This window comes from Bos indicus x Bos taurus, chromosome 3, assembly GCF_003369695.1.
Source record: "Bos indicus x Bos taurus breed Angus x Brahman F1 hybrid chromosome 3, Bos_hybrid_MaternalHap_v2.0, whole genome shotgun sequence".
NCBI lineage: Eukaryota > Metazoa > Chordata > Mammalia > Artiodactyla > Bovidae > Bos > Bos indicus x Bos taurus.
The window spans coordinates 89288052-89310164 of NC_040078.1; the positions used below are offsets into that span (position 1 = coordinate 89288052).

A 22113-nucleotide genomic window follows, 5' to 3' on the forward strand; every position below is an offset into this window, starting at 1 on the left:
AGTTAAATAAACAGGGTGACAATAGACAGCCTTGACGAACTCCTTTTCCTATTTGGAACCAGTCTGTTGTTCCATGTCCAGTTCTAACTGTTGCTTCCTGACCTGCATACAAATTTCTCAAGAGGCAGGTCACGTATTCCCATCTCTTTCAGAATTTCCCACAGTTTATTGTGATCCACACAGTCAAAGGCTTTGGTGTAGTCAATAAAGCAGAAATAGATGTTTTTCTGGAACTCTCTTGCTTTTTCCATGATCCAGCGGATGTTGGCAATTTGCTCTCTGGTTCCTCTGCCTTTTCTAAAACCAGCTTGAACATCAGGAAGTTCACAGTTCACATATTGCTGAAGCCTGGCTTGGAGAATTTTGAGCATTACCATTCTGTATTAGAGATACATTTTTTTTCTGTCTTACCTGCCTTTTGTATAATATCCAACAGTTAATACAGAAAGCTATGAAATAGGAAGTATGAAAATGCATTTCAGTCTGGAGCACTGAACCCATAGAAAGTGAGTTCCAGGGGAAAACTAGAAGTCATTCAAGATGAAGTTTCCTAACATGAACATTTTTTCTTTCTTTTATGCATCCTTCTCCTGCCTACTTCTTCACTTCTCTAATTTCTGAGGTTGGAAATGGGACAGGGGTGGAATTTAAATTATTTTTTTGGTTTCTAGCAGAATTTAGGCTGGGAAAAAATTACAGTAAGCACTTTCATTTTAAAAATGAGAAAGTTGGGGTCAGAGTACAGAAGGTTACTTTCTCTAGACCTCAGAGCTAGTGAATGCCAAGACTGGGAGTAAAGCCCCCATCCCTCCTTTCTTAACTCGTCTGTGATCCTCATAACTTCTCCAAGCTACACTGAGAACCTCTGCCTGCCCCTTCATCCTTCCTTGACGTGGGACACAAATATGGCAGGATACCCCCCAGGGCCCAGGACCATCTCATGTGGCAACTTCAGGATTCGCCAGTGAATCCTACTCCAGAGAAAAAGACTCAAATGTGTTGATGCCTATCAGCTAGCTCTTTCTTCTCCAGGGACTCCCAGGGATCCATCTGAAGAGGCTTTGGTTTATTTTCATTCCCTGGGGATTTAAGAGTTAAGAACAGAGATGAGAAGGAGGGAAGGAGAGCGAGAGAAACCAGATTCCAGTTTCTCTCCAGCAAAGGAGAACTAAGGTTTGACATAAGAGTCTTTGACTCACACCTTACCTTTATTGAGTAATAATGTTATTTAAATTATAATGCTGCTGCTGCTGCTGTTAAGTCGCTTCAGTCGTGTCCAACTCTGTGCGACCCCATAGACGGCAGCTCAGCAGGCTTCCTCATCCCTGGGATTCTCCAGGCAAGAACACTGGAGTGGGTTGCCATTTCCTTCTCCAATGCATGAAAATGAAAAGTGAAAGTGAAGTCGCTCAGTCATGTCTGACTCTAGCGACCCCATGGACTGCAGCCTACCAGGCTCCTCTGTCCATGGGATTTTCTAGGCAAAAGTACTGGAGTGGGGTGCCATTGCCTTTTCCGTTAAATTATAATAGAGAACATTTATTGGACTTTACTTTGGTTCCAGGTACTATGCAGGTGGGGTGTCCACATCATCTTTAACCCTTACAAAATCCCAGAAAGGCTTCAGCATTCCCATTTTGTTGATAAAGAAACCATAGAGTTTAAAGCCCTCATCCAAGGTTACACGTTGACAACTTTGGCAGCCTCAGGATTTGAGTGCAGATCACCCTGACTCCAAACCTTATTTTTAAAAGCTGTGTGACCTTGAGCAATGCAAGTTCCTCATCTGTGACACAGCAAATAATAATAAAAATTCATGTTGTGGAAAGACTCATAGAATAAATAAATCGAAATAAATAAAGTAACTGCTACCTATCAGGATTGCCATCAGGATTAAATGAGTTGATAGGAGAAAGTGCTTTGTAAACTGCAATACACCATACAAATTTTATCAGTATTATTATTTCCAAAAATATGGTTGTTCCCATAAAGTAGTCTATGGCATATATTTATGACAACATGACTCAGAAACAATTTTCATTCTGATGGGTTGCCTCCCTATCATGTTATTAAAAGGTTAAGGAAAATGAACAATGGAGGATTAAGATTAGATCTTTCACACATGAAACCACAAAATCAATAAAGCCTCCCGTAATCCTTCCAACGTTACGAAGAAATAAACCCGAGGCACCCGGAACGATTACTCAAGGAAATGTCAACAGGTATTGACAAGAAGCCTGGCAAGGCAGCCTTGGCCGAGGCTTGGCCGCCTGCCTCCCCTCACTCTAGCATCGTCCTGGAAACTGAGACTCACTTTTGGAGACACGGAGCAGTGAGGGGGCTAAGAAGAGGGGCACTTTTCCTTCTTAAAAAGTTCTGTAAAATTTATGTTTCTGCAATTGGGTCAGAGCTGCCTGGGAAAAATGATAGCCTAAGCAGCACCATGGGGAGCATGTGATTACACTTATCTGTGGTCAGTATGAAAGCCCATTTTTATAAAATCTGCTGTGATTATCCTTATGCTATGATGGTCATTAGCACTGCAGTTCTTGTTCAGTATTTAGAGGATGCCAACTCTGTTGCTGAACACCTGTGTGATTGGGGCCAAGGCTGAAAACTCAAAGCAATGCATTCTCCTTGGAGGGTTTCTTCTCCCTGCCCACCTAGGAAGGGATGCCTGGAGGTGTCAGAGTTCTGGTGATTGTTGTGGTCTGCTTTTGGTCAAAAGTCTGAGATTTGGCTAAATTTAAGATGAAAACCTGGCCCTAGGGTGCCCTAAGATAGCATGCTAGAGCTCCCTCATCCCTTCTACTTACGTAAGGATACATCAAGTTGGAAAACGGCTATGAACCAAGAAGGGAGTCTCACCAGACACCAAATCTGCTGGCACCATGATGTTGGACTCCCAACCTCCAGAACTGTGAGAAGTAAGTTTCTGTTGTTCATTAGCTACCCAATCTGGTGTTTTGTGATAGCAACCCGAATGGACTGGGACACTCACATTGGCACCCTGCAGCAGGGGTAGAGAGTCCGTGCATACCCATGGCCCACATTGCCCTCTCAGGAGACAGGGGATTCCTTCTTGTCTGGCTCATGCACAAAGACTGTGGTGTCAGTTTCCAGAATCAAGAGAGCCTCTGAGAAGGAGGAGTGATAGACCTAGGCAAATGCAGTTATTTAAACATGGGTCCAGAGCCATTTGACTAGTACATTCAGGATGAATACAAACTAGCAAAGTAATATTTTGCATAAAAATCAAAATCGTATTGAAATTCACACAAGACTTCTATAATAATTCGTTTGTACATCAAGCAGTTTTTTGAAATACCTTTCTTGGGCTGGTGTTATCTTCGTTCAGTCACTCAGTTGTGTCTGACTCTTTGCGACCACATGGACTACAGCACACCAGGCTTCCCTGTCATTCACGATCTCCCGGAGGTTGCTCAAACTCCTGTCCATTGAGTCAGTGATGCCATCCAGCTATCACCCTCCGTTGTCCCCTTCTCCTCCTGCTTTCAACCTTTCCCAGCATCAGGGTCTTTTCCCATGAATCAGTTCTTCGCATCAGGTGGCCAAAATATTTATTGGAGCTTCAGCATCAGTCCTTCCAGTGAATATTCAGGACTGATTTCCTTTAGGATTGACTGGTTTGATCTCCTTGCAGTCCAAGGGACTCTCAAGAGTCTTCTCCAACACCACAGTTCAAAAACATCAATTCTTCGGTGCTCAGCTTTCTTTATAGTCCAACTCTCACATCCATACATGACTATGGGAAAAACTGTAGCTTTGACTATACAGACCTTTGTAGGAAAAGTAATGTCTCTGCTTTTTAATACAGTGTCTAGGTTTGCCATAGCTTTTCAGGATGAGATGGTTGGATGGCAGCACTGAGTTGATGGACATGAGTTTGAGCAAGCTTCAGGAGTTGGTGATGGACAGGGAAGCCTGAGGTGCTGCAGTCCATAGCGTTGCAGAGTCGGACACAACTGAGCAACTGAACTGAACTATTTCCAAGGAGCCAGCATCTTTTAATCCCATGGCTGTAGTCACTGTCCACAGTGATTTTGGAGCCGAAGAAAATAAAGTCTGTCACTGCTTCTATTGTTTCCCCATCTATTTGCCATGAAGTGATGGGACTGAAGGCCATGACCTTTGTTTTTTGGATGTTGAGTTTTAAGTCAGCTTTTTCATTTTCCTCTTTCACCTTTATCAAGAGGCTTTTTAATTCCTCTTAGCTTTCTGCCATAAAGGTGGTATCATCTGTATATCCGAGGTCATTGGTACTTCTCCTGGCAATCTTGATTCTAGCTTGTGCTTCATCCAGCCAGGCATTTCACATGATGTACTCTGCATGTGAGTCAAATAAGCAGGGTGGCAATATACAGACTTGATGTACTCCTTTAAACCAGTCCTTTGTTCCATGTCCAGTTCAAACTGTTGCTTTTTGACTTGCATAGAGGTTTCACAGGAAGCAGGTAAGGTGTCTGGGATTCCCATCTCCTGAAGAATTTCCCACAGTTTGTTGTGATCCACAGAGTCAAAGGCTTTAGTTTAGTCAATGAAGAAGAAGTAAATGTTTTTCTGAAATTCTCTAGTTTTTTTTCTATGATCCAAGTGATGTTGGCAATTTGATCTCTGATTCTCCTACCTTTTCTAAATCCAGCTTGTACATCTGAAAGTTCTCAGTTCACATACTGTTGAACCCTAGCTTGAAGGATGTTTAGCATTGCTTTGCTAACATGTGAAATGAGTGCAATTGTGCAGTAGTTTGAACATTCTGTGGCATTGCCTTTCTTTGGGATTGCAATGAAAACTGACCTTTTCCAGTCCTGTGGCCACTGCTGAGTTTTCCAAATTTGCAGACATATTGAGGGCAGCATCATCTTTTAGGACTTGAAATAGCTCAGCTGGTGAGTCAGTATGATTTCGATGCCCAGGTGATTCAGCCTTAACATTGACTCTGCTATTCATCAATGCTGTGTAGGAACCAAGGCCACAGCCTTCTTCCCCAGCACAAGCTTCAAGGTGGGTACTGGCTACACCTAGAGAGACATTAATGTTCCCTCTGCCAAGAGGGCTGCCATCCTAGTCTTGTCCACTCTGGGTGCTAAAATTCTCTCATCAGTAGACAGATAGAGGAGCCCATCTGAATTGTGTATCCTGCCAGAGGGACATATACATTGGAATTTATGAAATTAACCATCAGGACAATGGCAATAATATTAATTGTTAAAATGTTTTGAAATCCCGCTGTACATGGCACTGTGCTAAACACCCTCACCAACCTAAACAAAAAAGTCAATAACTTGACACAAGTCCACTCATCCAGCAAGAGGCAGGCTTTATTTACAACCGGCCATTCTGACTGCAAAGCCAGTTCTCTTAATGTGTATGCAAGGCAGGCCTAGTGTCATATGTCTGTTATGACCCAGTAAAGCTGAAATAATGTAGAACGTGCTAAGGAGACGCTAGACTGGGGTCCTGATGTTGCCGTCTTCCTCAGCTGAGGGTGCAGCCTCAGTCCAGGTTGAGCTGCGCCTCCTGCTTTCTTTTGCTTGTCAGGTCTGTTGACTCTCTTCTGAGTGTCCCTGCTCTTCTCGCTGATGCTCTGTGTCTGCATTGTGTCATTTCCATGTATCACAAGTCTTTAAATCCTTTGAAGGAAGACCTTGGTTTTACACCTGCCAGTTCTCAAAGTTGGTGTGAGTCTTGATTCCTGATCAGAGAATTGCTGCCTTACCTGTGAGCCTGGAGATGGTGTTCTCCCATGGTGGTGGGACAGTGGCTACCCAGCTGTCTAATCAAAAACGCCCACCTCCCTCTGTGAGCCATAGCTTCTAGAAACAGTGGTTAAAGAAAGGTATTTGCAGACTCTTTGGAGGAGAAGGAGGCTCTCCTGATTAAGACATATTTAAAAACAACAGTGTTATTAAACGATGCCACTTCTTGAATGAGGAAGCTGGTCTCCAAAGATGGTTCCCAGTGAACCACACCTCCCTGTATTCACACCTGTGTGTCTCTTCCTTCCACAAGGGCAGGCCCTGTGACTCACTATAACCCATAGAATGAGACACAAGCAAAGTAGCACCAGTTCCAGACTAGAGCTTTGGTCTGGCAGCTTCCTGGAGCTCTGAACTGGCATGTAAGAATCCCCAAGTGGAGTGGTCACCTAAAGAAGAGGCCCTGAGGACAGAGGCCCCAGAAAACTGCCCAGCTGAGTCAACAGGCATATGAGTGGAGAAGCCATCTGGAATGTTCCAGAACCAGTGGACATCATATAGAACAGAGATGACCACTCCTGCTGGGCCCTGTTCAAATTCTTGACCTCCAGAATTGTGAGTAATAGTAAAATAATTGATGTTTTAAGTCATTAAGTTTTGGGATGATCCTTTTTTAAAATGTATTTTATTGAAATATAGTTGATTTGCAATGTGTTAATTTCTACTATACAGCAAAATAATTCAGTTATACGTATATATATATAAACATTTATATATGTTTATATGTGTGTGTGTGTACATTCTTTTTCATATTCTTTCCCATTAGAGTTTTTACAAGATATTGAATATAGCTCCCTGTGCTTTATAGTAGGACCTTGTCCATCCTGTATAATAGTTTGCATCTGCTAATTCCAAATTCTTAATCTTTCCCTCCCCGTTGGCAAGCAAAAGTCTGCTCTATATGTCTATGAGTCTGTTTCTATTTTGTGGATAAGTTCATCTGTGTCATCCTTTAGATTCCACATATAACTGATATCATATGGCGTTTGTTTTTCTCTAGCTTATTTCACTTAGCATGATCATCTCGGGGTCCATCCATGTCACTGCAGATGGGATTATTTTATTATTTTTGATGGCTAGGTAATATTCCATTGTATTTCATTATTCCATTGTGAATATGGAATATTCCATTGTGGTGTGTATGCACCATATTCCATTGTGGTGTGTATGCACCACATTTTCTTTGTCCATTCATCTGTCGGTGAACATTTAGGTTGCTCCTGTGTCTTGGCTGTTGTAAATAGCGCTGCAGTGAACACTGGGGTGCGTGTATCTTTTTAAATCATACTTTTCTCCAGATACATGCCCAGGAGTGGGATTACAGGATTTTATGGCAACTCTGTTTTTAGTTTTTTGAAGACCTCCATACTGTTCTCCATAGTGGCTGTATCAGTGGTATAGAGGTTCTTTGAGATGATTATTCATGGCAACACTGGATAACAGAAACTCTGGTAACGTTATTAATTGCATCAGTAATTCAAAATCTGATCACTTAACCACTATACTGTTAGTTTGGGTTTCCAAGTGTAAGTAAACTTTCCCAGAGTTCCTTCCCCTCCCCAAGACATCACCCTAATAATATCGGGCAAGTATATGATTTTACTTATAGTTACTCAGGTCGTCATCATAGATATGTACAATTACTCAAGTTTATTTCCTCTAGGAACCTGGGAGCTCCGTGTTGGCAAGGAACATGGGCTTTATTTACTGCTGCATCCCCCACTTTAACCCAAGGCTCCCTGCACAGTAGACGTCAAAAATATCTAGATATTTGAATAAATATAGATACACTGATATGAAGTTCAGAGGAACTAAAGCATAGACTGAGAAATATTCATTTGCCAGGCTAAGAAGTTTGAACTTGATCCACTAGTGAGTGAATGAACAGATGAACAAGGGGGCTTAAATTTCACCATTTTCCACAGTTAATCCACAAAATCAATGCAACTACATAATCCATTGAGTCATTTCAAGTCCCCCAGGTAATTAGTTTCCTGGCATATTGCCAGGCAGAATCCTATTTCCCCTCCTTACGCATTTCTAGCATTCCTGGAAATAATCTGAAATTAGAAAATGAGTACTCAATATTTTATTTTTAAATAATTGCCTGTACTTTAATCTAAAAACATTTACAAAAGCCTGTTACTCTGTGTTGAACTCCAGGCATTTTATTGCCTATGCCAGTAACACCAATGGACTTTACAGGGTCAGTGAAATATCCGTAGACACTGGAAACCAGAAGTGTTTCATAGAAAATATGATGTACTGTGCTCCAATATGAAACATGCAATTATGTATAGATTCTGAGAACCACTAGGTAACCTATGAATCATCCACTTTGCCCATGTGTGGATCCCAGACACACTGCTGCTTCATGATATTCCTCGAAGTTTCCCCCAGTTTGAGGACTGCATTAAAAGTATACTCTTCATCACTGTCATGACCCATCTGTCTGCTAATGTTTCTTCTTTACCCCTTCTTCTTACATATACTGTAGAGTCTCTCTGATCAGTGCTCTTGTCAATAACTAGGAACCAAGCAGTCTGCCCTTTCCAGCTCTAAATCACTAGCATTAAGCCTATTTGTACCTAGGAGGGCTCTCCCGATCTTTCCAGTTGCATTTGATAAGTACATCCCAGATGATGGAGGCAGAACCTGCACAGCTGCCTCTCCTCTTGGCATTCTGGCCAGCCCTCCCTTTGGAGCCCACCACTACCTTTCCCCATCTATCTGGCCTTTACAGTGCTGACCACCCCATCAGTGCTGATCCTCTGTTCTTGACACATTCCCTCTGTTTTCCCAAACTGTCCTGCTTATGCTCAGTGTCTTATGTCTGTTCTGTCTACTTGCAGCCAGAGAGAAATACATACCTACCCTTTATCAACCGTCGAGAATAGAAGAAACAAGGCATCTGTGTGGATCCAGAGAGAAACACCTATCCATATTTATTTGCAGAGATATACATATAATAGAGAAACAGAATCCCATACCCATCATCAGAAAGGACAAACCAAACCCTGGCGTAGACAGGGAGCCTCCTCTGCTGCTTTTCTGCCAGCACCAGCACTGTCGAAGATACTGGCTACTGTTTAGAACCCATGACTCCTTTCCAAGGGAGATTTGCCAGTTCCATGGGGGTGGGAATGAGAACTGTGGGAAAGAGAGTGTATTAGTTTAGGTAATGTGCCATAACAGGAAAACACTGACATCTCTGCAGCTCAGCACAATAGAAGTTTATTTCCTTTTTATTGGCATTTATGTTTTTATTTTTAATTAAAATTTTTCCTTAGTCTTTATACAATTTTAAGATTACACTCTATTTATAGTTATTGCAAATATTGGCATTTTTTGTGTGTGTTGTACAACACATCCTTGAACTTACATTACATCCAACAGTTTGCGCCTCCCGCTCCCTGACGCCTTTTGTCCCTTCCCTCTTCTCTCCACGGGTAAGCACTAGTTTGTTCTCTGTATCTGTGAGTCTGTTTCTTTTTTGTTATAGTCACTATTTTGTTCTACATTTTAGGTTCCACATTTAAGTGACATCACAGAGTATTTGTCTTTCTCCATCTGACTTCTTTCACTTAGCATTACGCCCTCGAAGTTCATCCATATTGTTGAAAATGGCAACATTTTGTTCTTTTTATGGCTGAGTAGAATTTCATTGTATACACTCTTAGCAGCTCAGCACAGTCGAAGTTACTTTCTTGCTCAGGCATAGACCATTCATCAGGGAGTGGGGAGAGTTTCTGCTCCACAGTCATACAAGAATCCAACCTGCCAGAGCTTCCACCTTCTCCAATACCGACTCCCAAGGTCACCACAGGTATCCACATTTGGCAGGTGGTTGAAGGAAAAGAGGGAGAGTAGTGTTAACAAAACAAAACAAAACAAAACAAAAGCACAATGTTAAAGTTGTGAGTTAAGTTTTATTTGGGGCAAAATGAGAACTATATCTTGGGAGACGGCATCCTAGGTAGCTCTTGAGAAACTGCTCCAAAGAGGTAGTGGGGAGGCTCAGTGTATATGTGATTTTGGTAAAAGGGAAGTACATGCAATCAAGCTTTTTTTTTTTTTTTTTTTTTGGTAGAAGGTTTTCTGCTAGTCCTGAGGAGCAGATGTCACCATAAAGGAATTAAGTGCTTTTCTAAATATGAGGGAATGCAAGAATTGGGCTCATAAAATCAGCTCCTGAAAATATCTCTCTCTCTGGAGGTCTGTTCTGCCAGTTTTTCCAGAGCACAGAGTGCCTCATTTCTGCTCTCCGACCTGAACTCCCTTCAGGGGGTGCTGAAGGTGAGCAGCCACAGCAGCACCTGATTGAATCCTTGCAGAGGTAGATGGCAAGTGCCAATTTGTAGTTGACGGTAGAATGGCACAAGGGAGGGTGAAGTGGCACTCACACTTCTCCCTGTATTTCACATGACTTTAGTCATAGACCCAGGCAGAATTGTGGGGGTGCCAGGAATGTAGTGAAGCCAACTGCCTCAGAGGAAGGGGCTGGGGATCCATATTCTCTTTCCATGAGAAGATTGGACTCTTCATTCATTTTACTGGCTATTTTTTTTTTTTCCCTTCTCATGTTTCTATTTTCAGAATAGAGACATTTCCTTTTCTCCCGTGGGTTATTGTTTTGCCAGTTAGTCCTCCAAAGAGCCTGCTGCCCTCTCAGCCCATTCATACTTCTGTCTGGCCCCGTTTTGCACCACCCTGGTGATAACACCCCTCCACGGATGAGTCCCAATATGAGTCACCACCACTGGTGATGCAATTATCACAGCGGGATGCCAAGGGCTGTTTTAAATCAGGTTCCCCAAGACTCACGGAAAAACCTACAGTGGAAACCTTGGAGGTGAGGGACTCCCAGACCCTGATGAGGACTCTGAAACAGCAGGAGGGGCATAAAGCTTTACCTCCAGAATTCTGGGAGGTGAGCCTGGAAGACAAGGAACTCTACTTAAGATAGACAAGTCTGGGCACATTAATCCACAGGACCAGGTGACCAAGAAGAAAGCATGAGCTGTGTGGAGGGCGGCTGCTTGAAACAGCTGCTAAGCTCAGCCCTGGGTACTTAATATACCCTTCTTAACAGAGAACCATAATCTCGGTCATAATAATCCCACCTTTGTGCACAGTTGCATTGTTTACAAAGCCATTCACAGAGTATGTTATTTGCTTTTCTCAACGACAGGAGACGGATACTGTGTTTATGCCCTCTTTTGCTTTGGCACCACCACTGCCCTAATTCAGGCCCTCATCATCTTTCAAAGGACTATTATAACAGTCTGCTAACCGGTCTCTCTGCTCCAATTCGCCTCCCTCTAATCCATTCTCTATACTGCAGCCTAGCAATCTCTCTCACAAAGAAAGCTACCCCCTTCCTTCTCTCCGGAAACCCATCGAGAGCTCCCCCTTGCACTGAGGATAAAATCCATATCATTAGCCCTGCCCATCGAGCCCCACTTCTGACTCCCATCTGCCTCTCTAGCTTCATTCCTTTCCACTACTCAAGCTGAACTCCAGACTCCAGCGACACTGACTGTCTTAGGTTCCCCGCACATGCAGTGTAATTTCTCACCTTTGCATCTTGATTTTTCTGGCCTCTCGCTGAACTGCCACACACCCTCCCTTTGGTGCTTGGTTTGTTAACTCCTCCTGACCCCCGAGGGGCCAACTCAAGCATCACTTCTGAGAAACATTTCCCAGTGACCACATGCACACCCATGCGGGTGCACACATGTGCACACACACACTCGGCTAAATCCAAACCACGGTACTGCCCTGATATATGACTGTGTCTGTCCCTCTCACCATGGTGCCAGCTCTTACAGGAAGGTCTATTACATATTCATTTGTATATCTAGGCACCTAGGATTGTACCTGGCATCTAGTAGCTCTCAGTAAATGATTATTGAAATATTATTTCAACAAGCCTACACTGGAAACGAGGGAAACCAGTGCTCGGGGAGCTTAAGGGATTTGTTCAGGATATAAGGTAATAAATGAGAGAAATGAAATGCCAATCTAGGTCTGTCTGATGTCCCAAACATTTCAGACTGCTTTGCACTGCCTTCAAAGAGACCACAGATAATTCTGTGAGCTGAAGAAGTTCTAGCTCTTGAGGGAATTTTTGCTTCTTGTGTTATTTTATTTTTACTTCTTTTGAGTCTCATATCCTTCTGGAATCTGAGGAGGGCTATAGACTTTTTCCTATAGAAAAGCACACGTGCACACTGAATTTTGTATGTAGCAGAAGAGTATATTAGCCAGGGTAGGGTAGCTGTTGCTGTAGTAACATATAGACCACAAAGTCTCAACGAAATAGTGCAATTAAAGTTTAAATCTCACTCATAGGAAGTTCCTCATGGATCAGCAGGGACTCTCCTCAACCAGTGTCAGGGCTGTAGGCTCCCTCCATCATAAGACACTGTTACCTTAGCACATGCTTTGAAGTCACCAGCACAGAAGAAGAGAGAAATGGACAAGGCACGCTGGCTCTTAACTGCTTCAGCATGAAAGTAGCATGTTTGAGGTGGATTGCAAAATGTCCCCAGATTCTCTCCAACAAACCCTGATGCACACCCCTTTGCAAAGTGACTCTGCTTTTCCTCCTATCAACAGATATTATCTATGTCTCTATCTCTTGAATGTGGATTTGGCCATGTCTTAAGACATACTTCAGTCAGAGCTTTAAAAGCACTTGTGCATTGGAGCCTATGCTTTCCTGCTGCTCTTTGGAACCATGAAGACCACCGTCAAAGAGCCTTGGTTAATTAGTCTTTTTTGGAGACGTGCTGCTCAGTTATCCCATCACATCGGCCAACAACCCAGATGTATAGACTGAAAGGATGGATCCTCAGGCTGGTAAGTAAGGCCATTCTGTAGCAACCAGCCCCCTGCCAACCCTCTTAACTGGCTGAGGTTGCATGAGTGAATCCAGGCAAGACTAGCAGAACCACCCAGCTTATTTAGCCCAGAATTACTTGATGACCCAAAGAATTTTGAGCTTATAAATGGCCATTCTTTTAAGCTAGCAAGTTTGGGGAGTATTTGTTATACAGCAAAAGCTAACTACTACAAAAAAGTGGGTACCAGGAGTGGAATGTTACTGTAACAAAAACCTAAACCATGTAGCATTGATTGTGGAACTGGAGGCTAGAAAATTAATTATCAAAGTGGGGAAAAACAACACTGTCAGTAGGTCCATAGACCTGGAGCTATGAATTGCTACATATCATTTAAAAGCCTGAAGGCCCATGATTGTTTTAAAAACCGCTTTCCTGGCCAAAGAAGAGAGCTATGGCCAGAGAATGGAGAGGCAGGCATGATCATTGTACTAGACATTCATCAGTCCTGTAAATTCCTAAGAGGACATTTGTAAAGCGTAGGAATTATAAAAAGAAGAGGTTAGGAATAAGGAAGAAAAAAAACCAACTTGAATCTAGCCATAGATTTATCTCTTATCAACTATAGAACCAATTGAGGAACCTTATCTCAGAGGCATATAAGATGACACTTCGCTTTTTTTTGTCAAGATCAAACAAGATGATATATGGGGAAAACTGTTAGATTGCTAAGAACTGTCCATGAAAAATACCTGTATTATCACCACAGCCTGAGGCCGAGTAGCACCTAAAGCCACCAGGGGGCGCTATGAGGTTGGAATTCCAGGAGACCCATTGGTGCCTGGAATCAAGCCCAGAAAAGTCCATTGGGAAGACTTTCTTGAGAAAGTGATGTTAATATGAAACATAAGAAATGACTTATATTTAGCTACATGGCACATATTCTGAGAAGAAGGAACAGCATGTATAAAAAATCTAGAGGTGAGTGAGCACCTGACACATTCATGTAACTGTTTTCTCTAAAATGTGTGGCTTTCTCCATGAGTCCTTCAAGTTTAGGAGGTTGAACAAGAACCCCATCGTGTAAAGATGTGGCTCCTCTTAAAGGCAAGCTGAAACGAGAAAGGACATGGATCTTTCTTGAAATGCAATTTTCTGCTTGTTTACAAATGATTAACTACCACAATCAATTGTGTCAAAGTTCAGGTCACTGCATCCTTTGGGACAGCGATGAGATGGTGCCTTGAGCTTGGGATAATGACAAGTGGAATGCACACGGGAGTGTCTGAGAGCAGAGCTTGTATTCCGTGTTCTGGGCACAATTACTGTGAAGGGCCTTTGCCCTCTGTGGCTTTCCATCCATCCCCTTGCCACTCTTCCTTGTTTGCCCTCCCAAACCCCAGCCCAGCTGTTTCAGCAGACAGGGCAGGACAGGGAGCAGGCTGGTGCTTCCAACCCATGTCAGGAATAAGTCAAGGGTTTAATGTTTTATATAGTTAAGCCTCAAAACAACCTTATGAGCTAAGTATTAATGAATCATGATCCCCATTTTCCAGATGGGAAAAAAATAGTCTCAAAGAAATTAGGTAGCTTGTTCAAGGAAGTCAAATCCAGTCTGTGTTCTTTCTACCAGACCACCCTCAAGTTGCCCACTGCCTGTTCCCTCTTAGGACCCTCACCTACACCCGCCTGATCAACAGAGATAGGATGGTTGTCGGCCCCGTTCCTTTAACTCTCTATGGTCTGAAGATTGGTTTTGTAAATGCCTGGTCAGTGAAGTTTGGACTTTAACTTGTTGATTCTGAGAGGTCAGTGGTAGGGGTACATTTGGGAGCCGGGGCCATTTGTATATGACCTTTGAGTTTGCACCATGCCTCTTTCACACCACACCTCTGTGCTCCTTGCCAGGCAGGGTGGGTACCACCTCCAGGTTGGGAGTCAGGGCTAACGCTTCGGCTGCAATGGACCTGAAAATGTAAAGACACACCTCACATGTGGCCACAGGCAATCGTTTCTAGGAATCATTTCTACAGGTATCAAAGTGAACGTTTGCTTGGATTATGCCATTTCAGGGGACCCTTAGAGCACATTCCTAGTGGTCCAGTGGATAAGACTCCATTCTTCCAATGCAAGGGGCACGGGTATGGTCCCTGGTTGGGGAACTAAGATCCTGCATGCCTTGTGAAATGGCCAAAAATGAAAACAGGAGACCCTGAGAATCACATTTTGTCTTCATCCTGTTTAATGGTACGTAAAAATGACAGGGCACAGAGTGCCATTCAGAGATGAAAATTCAAAGGGGAAGCATTTTTCCAGGCTCAAATAAAACAAGTCTGAATTACCCTACATGAGTGGCACCTGCTTTTGCTGTGCTAAACCATCAAGTCTTCTTACCTTTAACACGGGAGAGGTGATAGGTGAAGGGTGCAGGTGATAAGTAAAAGGTATTTATTGAACTTTTTCATGTGCTGCTATCACTGTGGCTCTCAGGGTTATCAGTAAATGCTGGAGACAAATGTTTAATCTGTTACTGCTGCTGCTGCTAAGTCACTTCAGTCGTGTCCGACTCTGTGCGACCCCACAGACGGCAGCCCACCAGGTTCGCCCGTCCCTGGGACTCTCCAGGCAAGAACACTGGAGTGGGTTGCCATTTCCTTCTCCAGTGCATGAAAGTGAAAAGTGAAAGTGATGTCGCTAAGTCGTGTCTGACTCCTAGCAACCCCACGGACTGCAGGCTACCAGACTCCTCCGTCCATGGGATTTTCCAGGCAAGAGTACTGGAGTGGGGTGCCATTGCTTTCTCCGCCAGAATCCATTACACGTGAATAAAATCTAAGCTTTCCACCATTCTCGTTGGTGTCTGGAGTCCCAGATAAGTCTTCTGTCTGTGCAAAGTCTAGGTGTTTCTGGTCACTGGTGGCTTTCTGTTTACTTTGCCCCGCTGTTTACTCTCCGGAAACAGAAGCTGACGACAGAACTCCCTGGGTAGACTCTTCATGGAACCAGGAGCTGCAGTCAGACTTCCTGTCGCAGAGGGAAAATGAAGACCTCCAGGACATGGGCTTGGAGGGTACCGGCAGAGCTGTTTCTTCTCTGTGCTGCCCTGGGATCTTTCAGTGTGCCCAGCTCCAGGTAGGTGATAGTTCCAAATGACTTCCTAATCAATAATATGCTGGGGAATATAAAGCCATATCATGCTGACCCTCTCTCCTTGTCACATGCCTATTGAATAAGGAACATCTCCTGAAGCAATTTACATGCATCTGATTACACTATATCAACAACTCTTCAAATTATTGTGGAACCCAGCCACCGACTTCAACAAAAGTTCTCGTAGGAAACTGACGCGTTTAAAGGTATTTTATCACGCTAAGAAGAATAGGATCCTTGCTCTGTATTCTGAACAAAGCCTCAGCATACTTCCTTAAGCAAAAGGTCTGTTATGTATGGAGGAAGAAAAGCCAACTTATAGCAATGATTTTAATGCAAGAGTGACCTACTCTACCTGTTCATCAGGCTAAATTTTTGCTCTCAAACCACCCTCCACCCACCCCCCCACATACAAACTCCAGATATTCAGTCTTTTAGGATTATTTTTAATTGGGTGCAAAACAGGCTAAAGAAACTATCTGAGTTGAAAGCTCAAACTTAATCTGAGTGAAAGTTCAAGGTGGGATCCAGTGAAGGAAGCCTCAGTGATTTATCAGCTGGGGGATCGTCCTGGTGTGGGAGAAGCTGTTGCCCTTGCAGAGAAAGGCTGAAGCTGTCGTGTCCCAGGCTCCTTGTGAGCCGTTCCATCGGAGGAAGGACTGTTAACGTCATTTCTCTCACTCATCACATAAAGGCTGTGCATGCACAGCCTCTCATGGGAGGAGCAGCTGGTGCCCATTGGACGGCCCCTGGTGTCAGCTCTGCTGAGCACTCAGCCCCTGCTGGGCACCACCCGAGACCAGGGGGGTGAGTTTTCACTGCCCATATTGGGCACTCAATGACTGTTAGCTATTACGATAGAAAGAACCTCAACTTGGTCCTGAGAAGAATGAAGCAGCCAAGGCCTTCCTTGTGTGTACTATGTGTCTATCAGGATCCAAGGAAATGTGTCTGGAATGGAGGATTTAAAGGGGTTATAGCAACCCTACCCACATGTGGACCCCTGTGTGGGACCTCTCACAGGCTCTCAGGATGCTGAGATGAATAGGACACAAAAGGGTCATGTTCTCGTGGAGAAAATCAACATGGGAGCACATCTAGGTGTACTGTTGCAAGAGGGAGTACAGGAACAAGTGGAAAACCAGAGAAGAAGGGGTGATTGGCTTTACCGAAGACAGTGTGGAGAGGCTTCTAGAAGAGAGGACGGTTGAGCTGAATATTTCTGTAGGAATAGGTGTTTGCCAAATGGGAGAGGGTGAAGGGGTGATTGGCTTTACCGAAGACAGTGTGGAGAGGCTTCTAGAAGAGTCGAGGGTTCAGCTGAATATTTCTGTAGGAGTAGGTGTTTGCCAAATGGGAGAGGGTGAAGAGCATTCCAGGAAGAAGCAGCAGCCTGGACAAGGGCGTGGAGATGAAAGAGCCTGGCTTGTTCCTGCAGCTGCATGTCCAGGCCAAGGTATAGTAACAGTGTTAGTCGCTCAGTCGTGTCCAATTCTTTGTGACTTCATGGACTGTAGCCCACCAGGCTCCTCTGTCCATAGGATTCTCCAGGCCAGAATACTGGAGTGGGTTGCCATGCCCTTCTTCAGGGTATCTTCCCAACCCAGGGATTGAACTCAGGTCTCCCGTATTGCAGGCAGACTCTTTATCATTTGAGCTACTCAGGGAGCAAGCTAAAGTGAGGAGCTGCCAAAGACAGGACCAAGGCAGAGTCGGCAGGAGTCAGATCCTGGAAAGAGCTCGGAGGGGGCACCAGTATTCTGGCTAAGGACCTTGAACTTTATCCTCAGTAGTGGGGAGCCATGGAAGGATTGACACAGTCAGACTTCCATATTAGGAAGTTCACTTGGATGTAGGACATGAAGGGGTAAGATGAGTGAAGCTGACAGGCTGGGAAACCTTGCTGAACCCTCCAGTGATGTCATGAGATGGCCGTTGTACCTATTCACACTATGCAGAGGAGCAAGTGGGTCCTCAGAAAGGAGAAGAGATTCATTCCCATCTCCTGACTCTCAAGCCCTTACCTGAATCCAGATTTAGTGCATTGGCCTCGACCTGTGATTCCCATGGAGCAGTCTTGAACATGGCATATGTTTGAATCCCTTAGATGAAATGGAAGAATAGCCTTCAGTTCTGCAACAGAAAATGCTGAGACCTTCATATTAGCTAAGAAAGGCTACCAATTTTAGTTACTCTTTTAATCAAGTCAGATGAAATTCTCATTCCATCTTCATAAGACAGACGTGTGTTTATTTATTGCTGCTCTATGTAAGGCATTTAGATGTATTAGGTCTGATCCTCACAGCTATTTGAGGTAAGTGCTATCATTTACAGTTTACAGAGAAGGAAACTGAGGTTTGGAGAGAGAGTGCAACTATTTCAGGATTCCTCACTTAATATGTAACAAAATATGGATCCAAATCCATTTTTTTTTCTGGTTCCAGAGCCCCTGTATTTTTCTGCCTCTTGCTAATACATTATCCTTTCTCCACTGCATTGTGGATCTGACTTGCTGGACTCCAAGGCCATTTCTGTATCTCTGGACCACACATGTGTTGCCTTGAGATGTGGCTTTAAATTCCATGTCTACAACAGCAAATGACACAGAGAAGAGAAATGGAAAATCTGCCACCCAGAAGCTGCCCCTTCCAGCAAAGAGGAAGGATTTTATTTGCAAAGGAGATGCAGCTGCCTAACAAATTGTGTGTGACAAGAAAGTTGTTGTGTCAGGGCATTTCTACAGAAAGCCAAAATATATTGACATACCCCATCTATATAAACTGATGGCTCGCAATTTACTGCTGACCTAATCCTGCCGTGCATGGTGGATCCATCTTTATTTTGATCAGAGACTCCTGTTAGAAAGACTAGGAGACAAGAACTGAGTGAAATATGTCCTCAGCATTCCACACACCTCGAGGAAAGGCAGGTTCATTCTTGTCAGACTTTACGTGGGGGATACATTCCAACACCTCGTAGAAGGGTGTTTGCTGTTGCATTGTTTGCAATTGCCAAACGATGAAAAACTGTAAATGTCCTTCAAAAAGAAAACGTTAAACGCCTGTCTTATGATGGAACATTTAGATAAAAGGAAGGAACAAGATATCTTTATGAGTCAACATATATGGGCCAGAAATGCAGTGTTTTTTAAATATTTATTTTTAAAATTTATTTGTTTGGCTGCACTGGGTCTGAGCTGTGGCCTATGGGATCTTCAGTCTTCACTGTGGCATGTAGAATCTTTTTGTCATGGGATGGTATATGGGATCTAGTTCCCTAATTGGGGATTGAACCTGGGCCCCTGCATTGGGAGCACAGGGCCTTAGCCACCGGGCCACCAGGGCAGTCCCTGGAAACACCATGCTGATTGACAAAAGCAGGTTATAGAATACTATGCCTCGTATGAGTGCAGCTCACAAAAGCAATGCTGTATCTTTTGTCTATATGTGTATATGTAAACATTTGAAAGACTGAAAGGATATACACCAAATTGATGACTGTAGTATCCTCTGAAGAATATGAGAGGAAAATGGATCTGGAGCTGGTGTCAACCACACATGTCAAATTTATAAGGTTATTTTTTATTAAAAAAAAAAAAAGACTTGAAGGAAGTATATCAAAATGTTAGCAATTGCCAATCCTGGGTTGTGAGTACCTAAGTATTTATTATTTGTTTTCTGTAGTTCTCTGGACATGTTTAATTTTTCAACATTAAAGCATAAAGAGAATTTTGAATGACAGAGTCAAGTCCGTTGGTCAGAACACCCATCTGATTCATCTCTGTAAATTCATAGTGTGAAGGCACATGTTACAATAGCCATACACAGAGGTCCTGACTGCCCCTGTCTTCTGTTGGGTCCATGCTAGTCCCAGGAATTAAAGATGCAATTGAATGCTAGCCTCGCTTGCAGATGGCTTCCAAATCGTGCCAGTGGTAAAGAACCCACCTGCCAATGCAGGAGACTTAAGAGATGAGAGTTTGATCCCTGGGTCGGGAAGATCCCCTGGAGAAGGGCATGGCAACCCACTCCAGTATTCTTGCCTGGAGAATCCCATGGACAGAGGAGCCTGGTGGGCTACAGTCCATAGGGTCACAAAGAGTGGGACACAACTGAAGCGACTTAGCATGCACACTCTTGCTTTCAGATTTGCATTTTGTAGTACTAATAAACCACACACATCTTATCCAGTGTAATTTACAAACAGACTATTCATTCAGCTGATTACCTCATTATATTGCCACCTCTGTAATGAAAATTGGGTGCAAAAATGAGAGATCTGGTGGTTATAACTACTTTTTACTAAGTTCCTTCTGTAAGTGATCATCTTGCCCATTAACAGGCTTTCAAATCTCAGAGAAGAAAGTAATTGTGACTCTTAATAGCATGTGTACACATTACTTATCTGCTCAGTCTCCACTGTGGGCCAAAATGGATGGATAGTTGCTAAAAACACAATGTAACGGTTTCTTAGTGAAAACAGGAAGAGGATACCCTGCAGCGCTGTCAAATGCATACTTAAGGTGAAGCCAAATCACAGACAGTATTGTTTTGTCAAACCTGGGAAAATTAGTAGATAAGAGCACAGTTCTAACCACCCCCCCCACCCCCAACTGCTGTGCAAGTCCTGCCTCAAGTAACCATTTTAAAGAACCCACCTGTGGTTTCCAGTAGTCTTTGACCTTTCATTAAACATTCAACTTTACGAGGCAATTGATTTTTGCTGGTCTCTGGGGTGGTCATGGAGATGGATTTCACTGTAGTTAATATTATTCTCTTTTTAGGACTTTTGCCAAGTGAGAATGTATTGTTAATGACTTTGTCTGAAGTGATGTGCTAGTGGAGATTATGTGATGCCTCTGCCTAAGGACTGAATCTTGGACAAGGAGATGAAGGAGGCCTTGCCTGGAGATGGAGGGGACTGGTAGAGGGAATGCTGGCCCTGTTCTTTCTGGGTAGTGTACGGAAATGAATGCAGCACAGAGACTAGAGGCAAGCAGAGCTCAGCTCGGACCCCCACGTGGCTCTTGACCATATCCCTCATCTGTCTAGGAGGTTGCTGCCTTCTAGCATTGCTGTCAGGATTAGATAAGATGGCAAGGGTGAAACATCTCATGCAGGACCTGACAAGTCCTGGATGCTCAACAAATCTTAATTCTCTTTCTTTTCTCCCTTTATGCCTTGAAAAGAAACACAAATTACAAAGAATTTTACACTGCTATACATTTTTTCAGATGGAAGAAAAACAGAAATTATAATATACCCATCGTATTACACATGGGGAAACTGGAGGCATAAACAGATTAAAGAACATGACCTTTCTTTGCCTGTTTTACTCAATGTCCCATGAGTGCCAGGGACTAAACAAAAAGTGTTACCTTATTTTCTAGACAGATTTCAGGTTTCATGTTGTTTGACTCCTCTGCAGGTGTAGCACCACCTACCTCTCCCATCCCCCACTCACCTCTATGTACTATCTTCACTCTAGCCTGGCAGACACTAGTCTCTCCAGGGCTTATTCTTGGCTGGTATCTCTCAGGAATATTTTTATCCTCTCCCGTGGCTTTTCGTGATCAGATCTGTATCTCTAGTGCAAATCTCTCTCCTGAGTTCCAGATCTACATAGGAACTATTTATTGAGTGACGCCACGGGCATCTGGAACTCAGCATGCCCCAACTCCATCTTCTGCAACAAATTCCTTTGCTCCTGGTTTCCCCACCCACCCAACCACACACCCAAACTAGAAACCAGCATCATCCTAAGCCCCTTTCTCTCTCTAATCCACATCCCGTCTGGTTACCCATCACTCTGTCCATTCCCCCTGAAAAACATCTCATATGTCTGTCTCCCCCATTCTCTATCCCCTGGATGCCGGAGTGGTTCAGGCTCACATCACTCATTGGTACTATTGCTTGAGCCTCCTACCTGCTTTTCCTGCCTCTGGGCTTTCCCCACCTCCATCTAGCCTCCATACTGCAACCATGGTGATGTCCTAAAGCTCAACTCAGACCATCCATCCTGCATGCTTAAAAACCCTGCCTCCTTGGTAAAGTCTGGAAGAGCCAAGGAAGGATACATGTTTGTCTTCTCTTATCCTAAGACAAACTGTGGGTTCCAGAGCAGAAGCTGTGTCTTATATTTCTGTGTTCTCTTGAGCACAGTATCCTGAATATGATTTGTTCTCAGAAAAAGTTTCATAGACTCATAACATGAAAGAGTGACTTAAAAACCACCTAGTCCAAACTTCTCACTTTCTTTTTTTTTTTATTTTATTTTATTTAACTTTACAATATTGCATTGGTTTTGCCATATATCAACATGAATCTGCCACAGGTATA

At 43.5% G+C, this 22113-nt stretch overlaps 1 protein-coding gene across 1 annotated transcript in view; it reads left to right on the top strand.

Annotated features, from left to right (window-relative positions):
• The first annotated feature begins 15174 nt into the window (after positions 1-15174).
• C8B (complement C8 beta chain) overlaps positions 15175-22113 on the top strand; it is a 43869-nt gene continuing 36930 nt past the window's right edge. Inside the window, exon 1 of the mRNA XM_027537121.1 lies at positions 15175-15757. Coding sequence (XP_027392922.1) covers positions 15666-15757 — 92 coding nt within the window. The 5' untranslated portion in view covers positions 15175-15665. The remainder of the gene's footprint in view (positions 15758-22113) is intronic.